This window comes from Notolepis coatsorum (assembly GCF_963971535.1).
Source record: "Notolepis coatsorum genome assembly, chromosome: 5".
Classification (NCBI taxonomy): Eukaryota; Metazoa; Chordata; class Actinopteri; order Aulopiformes; family Paralepididae; genus Notolepis; species Notolepis coatsorum.
The window spans coordinates 175,281,058-175,295,132 of NC_140169.1; the positions used below are offsets into that span (position 1 = coordinate 175,281,058).

Below are 14,075 nucleotides of genomic sequence, written 5' to 3' on the forward strand. Positions count from 1 at the left end.
TATCATATCGTTATCGCGATATAATTTTTTTCCATATCGCCCAGCCCTAGTTCAAGTGTGAGCTAAAATGACTAAAATGTAAATGTAAAAACTAATATTGCATATATTCCATACCTAGGCGGATATCGGCTTGCTATATACAGACATTTATTTAAATTTATTTATATATTTAAATATATATATTTCCTCTAGGCTTGACTACTGCAACTCACTTTTCACCTGTTTCACCAAATCATCCACAGATAAACTACAAATGGTCCAAAATGCTGCAGCCAGGCTACTCACAAGGGCAAAAAAATCATGTCACATCACTCCCATTTTGGTATCCCTGCACTGGCTCCCGGTACACTATAGAATTCACTTCAAAGTCCTCACTTTCACTTTCAGAGCACTTCACGGTCAGGCCCCTATCTACATCACTGAACTCATCCATCCCTACACCAACACCCGCTCACTCAGATCTGCCGATCAGCACCTCCTGGTGATCCCCAGGTCCAGGCTAAAAACAAGGGGTGATCGAGCCTTCGAGGTGACAGCACCAAGGCTCTGGAACGCTCTCCCCCTGGACCTGCGAACTGCCCCCTCTGAAAACTCTTTTAAAAAACAACTAAAAACACATTTGTTCAGGCAGGCTTTTGATCATGCATAGGCGCCTTTTCTTGTCCTCACTGTTCTATAGTTTTGTTTTAATTAGTGACTCATGATTTTATCCAAATTCTTTTATTCTACTTTTTCTATCTGGTTTCACTGTTTTTAACTGCCGTTTGTTTGTCATTTATTTCTGATTTTGTTTTATTGTGTTTTTATATTAAGCTGTAGTGTAAAGCACCCTAAGCATTCGTGCTGTGAAGGGTGCTATATAAATAAAGGTCATTCATTCATTCATTCATTCATTCATTCATTCATTCATTCATTCATTCATTCAAATAAATAATTAATTAATTAATTAATTAAAAAGTCCCTCTGGTGATTTTGTTTCTCATTATAACCCAGCCCTGCACCAAGGCAGAGAGCAGGGCCATTAAAGACTAGGTTAAAAGACTATACACCTCCCTACCTCCCTCTCTCTCCCTCTCTGTGTTGAAGGACATGCTTACTCAGAGGGTGGCTGTAGGAGTCTGATGAATAATGAACCACCTCCTCCCTCCCTCTGAGATCACATTGCACTCTGGGAAGGGAGTCCGGGGAGGGTGAGGCCCGGGCCGCACGACTCCGCGCTGACCGGCCAGTCAGGCCCGTGTTCAGACTCGACAGTGAGTGTACTCTGTGAGCACATGTATATTCAAAAGAGATCTCCCCTTTTGTACCGTTTCTACTTCTTGTTGTCACTGCACTGGATTGCTCCATATCCATGCTAGGTGAACGGGCGAGGAGGTAATATCTATGATAATGTGTTCTGGTAATCTGCATACTGTGTTACATGCATATCTCAGCACCTCTGTGGAGCAAATTAACAGCCTGAAAAAGGTTGATGTAGTGTTCTGTGTGTAGCATGGTTCTTGTAGCGCGGCTGCAGTGTTCTGTGTGTAGCATGGTTCTTGTAGCGCTGCAGTGTTCTGTATGTAGCATGGTTCTTGTAGCGCTGCAGTGTTCTGTATGTAGCATGGTTCTTGTAGCGCTGCAGTGTTCTGTGTGTAGCATGGTTCTTGTAGCGCTGCAGTGTTCTGTGTGTAGCATGGTTCCTGTAGCGCGGCTGCAGTGTTCTGTGTGTAGCATGGTTCTTGTAGCGCTGCAGTGTTCTGTGTGTAGCATGGTTCTTGTAGCGCGGCTGCAGTGTTCTGTGTGTAGCATGGTTCTTGTAGCGCTGCAGTGTTCTGTGTGTAGCATGGTTCTTGTAGCGCTGCAGTGTTCTGTGTGTAGCAGTGTTCTGTGTGTAGCATGGTTCTTGTAGCGCTGCAGTGTTCTATATGTAGCATGGTTCTTGTAGCGCTGCAGTGTTCTGTGTGTAGCATGGTTCCTGTAGCGCTGCAGTGTTCTGTATGTAGCATGGTTCTTGTAGCGCTGCAGTGTTCTGTGTGTAGCATGGTTCTTGTAGCGCTGCAGTGTTCTGTGTGTAGCATGGTTCCTGTAGCGCTGCAGTGTTCTGTGTGTAGCATGGTTCTTGTAGCGCTGCAGTGTTCTGTGTGTAGCATGGTTCCTGTAGCGCTGCAGTGTTCTGTATGTAGCATGGTTCCTGTAGCGCTGCAGTGTTCTGTGTGTAGCATGGTTCCTGTAGCGCTGCAGTGTTCTGTGTGTAGCATGGTTCCTGTAGCGCTGCAGTGTTCTGTATGTAGCATGGTTCTTTAGCGCTGCAGTGTTCTGTGTGTAGCATGGTTCTTGTAGCGCTGCAGTCAGGGAGCGAAATTAACTTTTTGACTCACCGGCCAGTGGCGGGTAGATGGGAAGAATCTACCTGCCAAGCATATTTCTTACCTGCCAAATTTATTTTGATTAAAAAAATATATATATATTTTATATATTTTTTTTTAATAAAATATATATTATATAATCATACTTGTAGTTGTATTATCTGCGAGACATCGCCACCACGCAATAAGTCAAAATGCTCGCTATCTGCAAACAGCTCCACTGTCTGTGTGTATACTTGAGTAGCCTCCAGCTCCAGCAAGGATTCTCCGGCCCTGCAGCTAGACCCTATATTCAGCTAGACCCTACACTCAGCATGCAAGGATTCTCCGGCGATGCAGCTGGACCCTATTGGTATAATGTTACGGTTCTTTTGTCAAATCACATTCAACATGCCCTCAGCTAGAATACGCATTCAATCAATGTTATAAGACATTGATATCAGGAGCTATCTGTAGCTACTGCTAGCCCGGTAGATAACGTTAAGACAATTTAGTTTACTGTGACATATAGATCTAACGTGAGCTAGCTAACGTGAGCTAGCTAACGAGGGAACGGAGGTATTATGCACTCGAGTCGACTATTGCTGGTGCATTTGTTGATATCAGCAGCTATCAGTAGCTAGCCAGCTAGATACCGTTAGACAATGCCTCGTCATGTATTAAACTAAAAGTGAATAGTTGACTGGGTCATTGTTTAAACAGTAACGGTAGCTCATGGAGGTCCGCTCTTCTAGACTAGAGCAGACTGCCAGACACGAGCACTGCGAGCAGAAGCCCTTAGCAAATAGTATCCCGCTGCAGGGCTGGGCGGATATGACTCGTTGCCACGGTTTCTTTCAAAATAAGAGTATCATACGAACCTAATGTTGCTAACTGCCGGAGCCATCGATATTATGAATGGAGATGCGCTTGGGGCGGAAATGAGTCCCGCACAGATTTTCAAAATAAGAGTATCGTTATGAACTTGATTGATTACACGCCACACGGCGGGCAGCCCTCTAAGTGTCAAGCGCCAAAGGTAAAAACTGAGCGCCCCTGGCGGGCGGCAGGCTTTAGTTTCGGTCCCTGGCTGCAGTGTTCTGTGTGTAGCATGGTTCTTGTAGCGCTGCTGCAGTGTTCTGTGTGTAGCATGGTTCTTGTAGCGCTGCAGTGTTCTGTGTGTAGCATGGTTCTTGTAGCGCTGCAGTGTTCTGTATGTAGCATGGTTCTTGTAGCGCTGCAGTGTTCTGTGTGTAGCATGGTTCTTGTAGCGCTGCAGTGTTCTGTATGTAGCATGGTTCTTGTAGCGCTGCAGTGTTCTGTATGTAGCATGGTTCTTGTAGCGCTGAAGTGTTCTGTGTGTAGCATGGTTCCTGTAGCGCTGCAGTGTTCTGTATGTAGCATGGTTCTTGTAGCGCTGCAGTGTTCTGTGTGTAGCATGGTTCTTGTAGCGCTGCAGACAGTGTTCTGTATGTAGCATGGTTCTTGTAGCGCTGCAGTGTTCTGTATGTAGCATGGTTCTTGTAGCGCTGCAGTGTTCTGTGTGTAGCATGGTTCCTGTAGCGCTGCAGTGTTCTGTATGTAGCATGGTTCTTGTAGCGCTGCAGTGTTCTGTGTGTAGCATGGTTCTTGTAGCGCTGCAGTGTTCTGTGTGTAGCATGGTTCTTGTAGCGCTGCAGTGTTCTGTGTGTAGCATGGTTCTTGTAGCGCTGCAGTGTTCTGTGTGTAGCATGGTTCCTGTAGCGCTGCAGTGTTCTGTATGTAGCATGGTTCTTGTAGCGCTGCAGTGTTCTGTGTGTAGCATGGTTCTTGTAGCGCTGCAGTGTTCTGTATGTAGCATGGTTCTTGTAGCACTGCAGTGTTCTGTATGTAGCATGGTTCTTGTAGCGCTGCAGTGTTCTGTGTGTAGCATGGTTCTTGTAGCGCTGCAGTGTTCTGTATGTAGCATGGTTCTTGTAGCGCTGCAGTGTTCTGTGTGTAGCATGGTTCTTGTAGCGCTGCAGTGTTCTGTATGTAGCATGGTTCTTGTAGCGCCGCAGTGTTCTGTATGTAGCATGGTTCCTGTAGCGCTGCAGTGTTCTGTGTGTAGCATGGTTCTTGTAGCGCTGCAGTGTTCTGTATGTAGCATGGTTCTTGTAGCGCTGCAGTGTTCTGTGTGTAGCATGGTTCCTGTAGCGCTGCAGTGTTCTGTGTGTAGCATGGTTCTTGTAGCGCTGCAGTGTTCTGTATGTAGCATGGTTCTTGTAGCGCTGCAGTGTTCTGTGTGTAGCATGGTTCTTGTAGCGCTGCAGTGTTCTGTATGTAGCATGGTTCTTGTAGCGCTGCTGCATACATCACGCTGGGCTCTGTGCCAGCTAGCAAAAGCAAAGTAAACTGGGAGGAGGGGCTGCTAGGGGGCATTAGCAAAAAAAACACGCTTTGTTATTGATCAATCCCTGGCATATCTCATTGACCTGTATGCCGTTTGCCTTTTTATAACCATGAGGGTGGGGGAGGGGAGAGATGGAGAGGGCTTGCAAAGAGCGAGGGAAGGGGGGAACAGAGCGACAGAGAGAGAGAGAGCGAGGGAGAGAGAGAGAGAGAAAGAGACAGCATGCATTATTAATCCGCCCCTCCCCCACTCAGAACGCTTTCCTGAGCTCAGTGTTCTGCGCTGTGGTGCGGGTGATGAGTGGGCGAGGACCACACACACACACACAGTGCAATCACACATACACCCACACTTCACTGGCCCCCCTGCAATCCGCCTCTCACGATTATCAGGCGTTTCATGGGACTCCTATACGGAGAAAGGGCACAAGCAAGGTCCAGCTGCCCCCGCCTTGCCCCGTATCCACCATCTCTTATCTGGAGAAGCATTGATTGTACACCCACATAGCACAACAAAAGAGTGCATACACTGCGTGTCTATTTGTGCCTTTTTGACGATTATGAGGGTCCTCAGGGTGTCATGGCGACCTGAGATACAGGACAGATGGGTCGGTCGGACGTGCAGTACTGGTCGATTGGACGTGAAGCAGCATGACAACATGACAGAGCAGCAAACATGTTTGAGAAGTTCAACAGTACAAACACATTCTGTGGGAGAACAACCCGTTCCACAACCGTTTGCCGTCTGTTAATCCTCCAAGTCGGTACTCCCAAGTCTTTCTTGCAGGTCTGCCCTCCAGATTTAAACAACACATCTGTAAACCTGTGTTTCCCACATGCGAGGCCCTCTGTCAATGTAGTCCTAAAAAAATTATAAAACCACTAATCGACTAATAAAGTCTTGGTCAATCTAATGCTTCGAAACCAATAAACTCCCATCACAGAAAGGCCATTGGTGACGCTCGGGGGGGGACAGGTTAAAGTCTGCCAAATGTTCTTCAGGGTTCACCCGTTTCATTGTCAGTCGTCCACACAGTCAAAATGTGTGGGGGGGGGGGGAAAGGGGACTTTCACAGAGATTTGCTGCTTCTTGGCGAGTATTTCTCGGTCAACCGCGGTGACACAGAAGAGCAGGAGAGTGAGAGAGAGTGCGTGCGTGTGTGTGTGTGTGTGTGACACCGGCACATTGGCTCAGTAAAGACACTGTCATATCACATCAAGATGAGGCACCGCTAGAGAAGAGGGGGGGGGGGGGGTGTAAACACACTCCTACACAGAGCTGTCTCCACGCCTGTACGTCACACAGCCTGCAAAACAGCTCTGCCCCCAAGTGCCTTAAAAAAACTGTGCCAACAAGTCCGGCCATCTGCGACCAAATTAGTTTGAAACGAAAACGCGGCAATAACTTTGAATCGGGTGTAAATAGCTTGTCTGAACATTTATGAGTTATGCTGCAAGCACGTGCAGTGATGTAGTTATTATTATCATAGAAGTAAACGGGACCATCTTTTCTGTGCGTTGTTGAGGGAGCCGTACCTTTATGGCTGCTGTTCCGGCGTGGACACGGTGAATAAACAAGGCTGCGCAGACGGCCGTGAAATTTAATTATTAAACTTTTTTTTTCCAACTCCGTTTTGGTTCTTAGAAGATATGGGGGGGGGGGGAGAACAACCATGTAATATAATTTATTCAGTATGTTAGAGGGAAATAATACGAGTATAAGGAGCACCGGTTTAGTTTACAGAGATGTTCTGACAGTGGAACGTCGTGCAACTCTCTGTGTAGAAGCGTGGTGTAAACATAAACACACAGCCGTTATCAAGCGTTGTAAAAACGACAAGCAAGGTGTTGCCTGTGTGGAGGAGGAGAGCACACCGACAGGAGGACGCATCTCTGTGGCTGCAGCAAAAACAAATACAAATTAAAAATGCCAGCCCAGAGAATAACGCAAGTTATACAATGTGAAGTAGGTCACGTCCACCTAATCCACCCAGATTGATCACCACAAAGGCACTTAGGGTAGCGTACGTATGGCCGCCAGATTAGGCCTCTCTGGGCTATGTCACCCTCCACAATAAATGCACAACAATACTATTATCGTCTCCCCCAATAACATGTACACCCTTGAGACGGAACTTTTTAACAACAACCCAGGCTTAATATGGAACACGGTGGGGAGGTGGATTTGTTTGACGTATGCAAATGGTTTCACACTGGCAACGCCAACCCTCACACTAGCAACGCCAACCCTCACACTGGCAACACCAACCGTCACATCAACAACGCCAACCCTCACACTGGCAACACCAACCGTCACATCGACAACACCAACCGTAACATCGACAACACCAACCGTCACATCAACAACACCAACAGTCACATCAACAACACCAACAGTCACATCAACAACACCAACAGTCACATCAACAACACCAACAGTCACATCAACAACACCAACCCTTACTTCAACAACACCAACCGTCACATCAACAACACCAACCCTCACATCAACAACACCAACCCTCACATCAACAACACCTACCCTTACTTCAACAACACCAACCGTCACATCAACAACACCAACAGTCACATCAACAACACCAACAGTCACATCAACAACACCAACCCTTACTTCAACAACACCAACCGTCACATCAACAACACCAACCCTCACATCAACAACACCAACCCTCACATCAACAACACCTACCCTCACATCAACAACACCAACCCTCACATCAACAACACCAACCCTCACATCAACAACACCAACCGTCACATCAACAACACCAACCCTCACATCAACAACACCAACCGTCACATCAACAACACCAACCCTCTAGGGGTGTAACGGTACGCGGATACGTACTGTACCGCGTCAATGTGGTCCTTCGGTACAGTACGGGCTGTGCACCGTACGATTGCAACGGTATGGTCAACCTTTTTTTGCGGAACTTAAATCCCCCCGGCCCCACGTAATTTATCAACAACACTGCGGTCTGCTGTGAGCATTATAAAACAAACGTGTGTTTAACCGACCGTGAATTAAAGTGTCAATGCTGTTTGTCATTTTAACAGCAGATACTTTCTTAAATGCCATCGTCCCGAGAGAGGGGTGTTGACGGGGAGCTCTGATGGGTTCGCTTGCTGGTGTTATTAGCATTAGCTGAAGAGCTAGTTTTAGCTTAACGTTACCTTGGCTAAAGTTGGGGCTATTCATAATCCAGCAATAATGGCTGCAGACCTGCAAGCAAAGTACAGCAAGTTGGCACAGGAGTATTCCAAGGTAAATCACTTTTTCACCAGTAACGTTATATTGTCTTGTTTCCATCTAACGTTAGCTCATGCTAACTTAGCTCACGCTAACGTGGTCACTGATCGACCTCTCGCACACAATTAATGACATGTTGCGGACAGCCATATCGGTGACAATGTTTAGCTTTTAGTGCCAAATGATAAGAGTCTGAGGCGGAGTCTCAAAAGAGAATGTTGAATATTTATTGTGCAAAAATCACAACAGATCCTCTGTGCTACTTCACCGGAGCCTTGACTGAGTAGGGTATATCTGCAGAGCCACTGGGTAGCGAGTGCAAAGTGAGTGGATCATTGAAGTAGGGTATATCTGCAGTGCTGCAGCCCCATAATACAGTATCATTAATCAATCACCTGTTGTTGAATAAATACCATTACTTTCTAGTTATTACTAAAAAACAGTATATATAAAACAGTAGCTGTATATATATATATATATATATATATATATATATAAAAAAAAAAAAAAAAAAAAAAAAAAAGTATAATTTATATAATTTATTTTTTAAATTAAATTTTTTTTAATGCATGCACTGGTATCCACTGTACCGAAAAAATACCGAACCGTGACTTCAAAACCGAGGTACGTACCGAACCGTGGATTTTGTGTACCGTTACACCCCTACAACCCTCACATCAACAACACCAACTGTCACATCAACAACACCAACCCTCACATCGACAACACCAACCCCCCCCTTTTTTTTAATAAATGTATATTTGTACTGTGGGTGCATGTGTGTAAATTAGCTCTTGTTACAACCCTGCATGTTTACATTTTGTATTTTGTACTTGATGTTCATTAACACTTTGATTGCCTAAGGCTAAATTCATGATATACCATAGGTTGCCAGCTCTATTTGTCTATGGAGAAATTCCCCTTCTTTGCAGGGCTATAACTTTTTAAATTCTATTGCTAAATTGCCATTATTAGGGCCCATTCAATGTCCTATATGTATTGTTCAGGGTGTATGAACGTTAAACTTTTTCATTCACATATTCATACTAAAATATGATCTAAAGTATAAGTATGTTTTCATCTCTTTCTGCAGCTTTCTCCAGAACGTGATTTATAGCCCCAAATGCATTATATTGATGATCAAATACAGTTTGATAGCAATCGGCGCGATATAAAAAAATCCAACTGGACGGACTTCTGGAAGTTACTACACGTCATATGATGTTGACCGGATGGGCGAGGGGGCGTTTATAATTCCGTGGGCAGCGTTATACCATTCATCTAATGTGGGTCAAATGTTCATCAGATCAGTTAGTATAGAAGATATTGAAAAATAACGCTGAATCTTACCGTATCTTCCTCGCGCCGTTGGGCGATGAGCCTGGAGTATACATTTTCCTATTATGGGATGTTGGAATACCCGGTCCATTTCCAGGTTGTATAATGGTATATACGTCCAAATCATGTTGTTTATCGAGTTATTGGCAACGGATCGCTATGTATTGTGACTAGCTAGAGTGCCGGGACCTTTACAGAGTGCCCGGAAGTAATATGGGAGAACAGCACATCGTCCAAGTAACTTCCTGTTAGGCGATTGCGCCGATCGGCCACCAGATGGCGCTCTTGAACCGCTAGAGGGTTCAGTGGGGCTTTTTGGTGGGTCTCAGGCCAGCGGATGGGAAATATGAATCCGATCACAGATTTTTGAAATATTGATATCAAAGACGAGTTACGGCGTCTTCGGCAACTTGAGCATGGCGGGGAAGGACGCCTAAACACGTCTTCCGGCAGTTAAAGTGTTAACATGTGCTGTCCCTATCAAATAAACTATCAAATCAAACTACTGCTACAAAAGTAACAGTCACTTAACTTTAGCTTTTGCCCCTTTTATGCATACAATGCCTATGTTTTGGCTGTGTTTCTCTTCTAGAGAAATAATCCTTTCAGGGTTGCCTATTGAAATAATGTACACCTCCAGTACAGAAACATTGTTTATGAGTTTGCGTGTCAGGTAGACCATTGATTGACAGTCGAGTCTGCCAATTACGTCACACCGCTTGCACTCCAGCCGTCCGGCGCTGCAGCTGGGCCCTAACCTCGTTCCCAGCTTTATCTCGAGAGATAAAAGCTGGACCCTATTGCCCACCTCTGCTGTTCATAACGCTAGCCAAGTTAGCTGTACACACATACACAGTGGGCCAGTTACTTTGGTGTAGGGGTGTAACAATGCATCGATCCTAAGGGGAAAATTCAACTGCATCGATTTGAAAATGTTAGAATCGATTATCGCAATTTGAATGTGTACACAGTGTTATGTTGTTATCATGTCCGTTACAGTCAACACAACGGCATACGCTACTGCATCAACGTTATGATTAACAAAGCAAGGCATTCGTTTTGTTGCATTAACATTATATTACTATTGCTATCGCTAAATCTAGGTGTTCTAAAATATATTGCTATTGGTAAGACTAGAAGTTACATGTCTCGGGGAAACTCTCGCATATCGCAATGGTGGCGTTTCAGGAAGTAAACAAGCCAAATGAGAGCTTCCGATTGGTCATTTGCTTTCTTTCTCATGAAACCAGTCACGTCACTCTACTGTGATTGGACCGTTGGCTTGAGTGCAATGTGGGACTTGTAGTTTTTTAACGATCTCGCAGCAGAGGAAAAAAAAGACGAGAGAGGCTATAATCTGTATTCACACAGCGTGCGCGTAATTGATTTTTACGGTTCGCACACAAATATTTTTAGGGGCATATGCAAGCAATTTGGTCGCACTGTAGAGCCCTGAACAACACCAACCCTCACATCAACAACACCAACCGTCACATCAACAACACCAACCCTCACATCAACAACACCAACCCTCACATCAACAACACCAACCCTCACATCAACAACACCAACCCTCACATCAACAACACCAACCCTCACATCAACAACACCAACCCTCACATCAACAACACCAACCGTCACATCAACAACACCAACCCTCACATCAACAACACCAACCTATAGAGGGGGATGTTGAGGTTTGTGTACTTTTGTGTGGGTGCGTGCGTGTGTGTGTTACGGACTTTTGGGGACAGAGCCTTCAGCGTGGCATCCCCTACCCTCTGGAACTCTCTCCCCCCCCCCCGAAATCCGCAACGCCCCAACCCTGGACACCTTCAAAACTCTTGATTGTGAAGCGACCTTGGGTTCTATCAAAGGTGCTATAGAAATTTGATCTATTATTATTTATTATTATGTGTGTGTGCGTGGTCTCACCTGAGTGGGCACCAGGACGGGCGGGTACGCCAGCTTGTGATGGCGGTACATCCAGAAGGAGAACAGGATGATGGCTGTGATGCCCATGATGGGGACCAGTGAGTACATCAGAGTGGTGAACACTGGAGGCTTCTGGGTGACTGGGTTGGAAGTCGCTGGGGGAGGAGAGAGAGAAAGAAAACACACAATTATAGTTTTTATGCAAAAGGTTCTGTATCCGTACGTGGCGTACCATCACCAGCAATATGACAGGATCATGGCCCGTGAGATTGAACGCAGGGCCTAGGCACGGAGTCGCACGAAGCCTCCCAACATTTTGGAACAACACGGACCGGCATTGTAGAGAGACCCGTCGTGTTGAGATTGTCTGCCGGTGACGGAATGTGCTCTCTCCGTCATCCTTCGAGCCGACCGCGATTTGACCGCGAGAGCTATGAAGGACCCGATGTGGGTTAGACCGTGCACATCGTGGACACCACGCATGCTGGAAATCGAGTAGGAATGGGCTTTAGGGCCATAATGACAGAGAGAGCCAATTGTATGAATGTGAAAATGGACAGGTGCTGAGAGAGGACTGGGGAGGTGCTGCCAGAGGAATGCTACGCACTGCCTGTCACCATCCATCACCAGGGCTGCTATGGGCCAATATGGGACAAGCAAGGCTTGAATATCATTTTTCTAAAATACCTCACTGGCTCCGTTTGGGATTCTGCCAAATCAATCCGGGCTTAGTGTTACGGAGTACAATGGTTAGGCTAAATTCATTCTCTCTCAGATTCCCAGTTAACTTCTACACTAATAATATAACTGTTCAAACTGTCTCTCTCTCTCTCTCTCTCTCTCTCTCTCTCTCTCTCTCTCTCTCTCTCTCTCTCTCTCTCTCTCTCTCTCTCTACAAAAGACAGGAAACAGACCACACTGAATTTCATCTGGACTCTGGACCAGAAAATGTTGGATATAGGCCTTTCAAATGCCCTAAAGCAAGTGAGTGAGCGAGCAAGAGAGAGAGAGAACACTGAACCAAACCATGTTGCACTAAAACACCCCCCCGCCCCCCGTGTCACTGCTGTGGCGGATTTCCCTGCCGTTGTCTGACAGAGACAGAGACAGAGAGAGAGAGAGAGAGAGACAGAGAGAGAGACAGAGACAGAGAGAGAGAGAGACAGAGAGAGACAGAGAGAGACAGAGAGAGACAGAGACAGAGACAGAGACAGAGAGAGAGAGAGAGAGAGACAGAGAGACAGAGAGAGAGAGAGAGAGAGAGAGAGAGACAGAGAGAGAGACAGAGAGAGAGACAGAGAGAGACAGAGAGAGACAGAGAGAGACAGAGACAGAGACAGAGAGAGAGAGAGAGAGAGAGAGAGAGAGAGACAGAGAGAGAGAGAGAGAGAGAGAGAGAGACAGAGAGAGAGACAGAGAGAGAGACAGAGAGAGACAGAGAGAGACAGAGAGAGAAGTATTGTAATAATACATCGGATCAGCAGTTTGAGCAGTTATATTATTAGTGTAGAAATTAACTGGGAATCTGGGATTTAGGGATGCGTGTGATTAAACAACTACAAGGTTTCTGCAACTATTTTGGTAAAACCACCAGTTAAATTGGGGCGCCCCGGTGGCACACCACGTATATACGCTTGTAGCATAATCGCGACGTCCTGGGTTCGAATCCGCCCAGGCAGGGACGTGCACAGGACTTTAGAGGGGCAGGTGCTCCAAGGCTGAAAAGGGCACTATAGGCCCTACCTGTGTGTTTTAACCGAGCACGCACAGCGTGCAAGCCCGATTTTTAAGGGCCCTTTTCGGGCGGGGGGGGGGGGGCCCTTTTTATGTTTTTTGGGGGGTTTTGGTGATCAAATATTGAATATTGAACTATAATAATCAGTGCAGGAGCTCACTTATCCTTGAAAGACACTTTTATCACTGACTTAAAAGGCCCATACATATCCATAAATGTTCAGGGGGGAGGAAATAAGTTCTTACCCTACAGACCCCAAGAAGTACCCTATATTCTGTATTGTTTAATATAAATGCATTTTTTATTCCACTCCCGATTTGTATTTGAGATTCCCAAATCCCATCGGACTTGACTTCTTCGTGTCCCTCAATGAGTGTAATACCAGCATTCAACTGTATGCGCCACAGCGGTTTCTATTAGGGATGTCCCGATCACGTTTTTTTGCTCCCGATCCGATCCCGATCATGTGATTTTGAGTATCTACCGATACCGATATTTCCCGATCCGATCAAATTTTTATTTTTTCCTTTTTCTTTTTTTTATTCAACAAACATGACCATGTTCACGTCTTAAACTCATACTGAGGCCTTAGTTTTGGTTTTAAATTGCATAATCCATCATTCATTTATTTATTGTCACACAGAGCAGAAGAATTTTGCCAAAACAAACCAATAATATCCAGCTGCAGAACGGCAGACCAGCCACACTCTCAGACCCAAATATGCATTCAAATATATAGGTCCGCGGAGAGGCATGCTGAGGAGGCCGTGCAAACTGCAATGGAATATGGGGCATCTCTCTCTCTTTACCTAATATTTTTATTCTATCCAGAAATTTTTCAGTTGGAAGGGCAGTCTATATGCATAACGGTAAAAATAAAAAAAATAAATAAAAAATAAAAATAAAAAAGGGCACTTTTTTTATGAGGCTCAAAAAGGCAGGTGCTCAAGCACCCCTTGAGCTCTATGTGTGCACGTGCCTGCGCCCAGGACATGTGTTGCATGTCCTCCCCATCTCTCTCTCCCAATTTCCAAACTGTCCTGTCCAATTTTATTTATTGGACTCGACAGATCAACAATGTAGGGATCCCGTTCTGGCA

The 14,075-nt window shown here is 45.5% G+C and overlaps 1 protein-coding gene across 1 annotated transcript in view; it reads right to left on the reverse strand.

The window, feature by feature from the left end:
• The window catches only part of acvr2aa (activin A receptor type 2Aa), a 98,709-nt gene that overhangs the window by 37,001 nt on the left and 47,633 nt on the right, over nt 1–14,075 (reverse strand). The window contains exon 2 of the mRNA XM_084314377.1: nt 11,242–11,396. Coding sequence (XP_084170503.1) covers nt 11,242–11,396 — 155 coding nt within the window. The remainder of the gene's footprint in view (nt 1–11,241; nt 11,397–14,075) is intronic.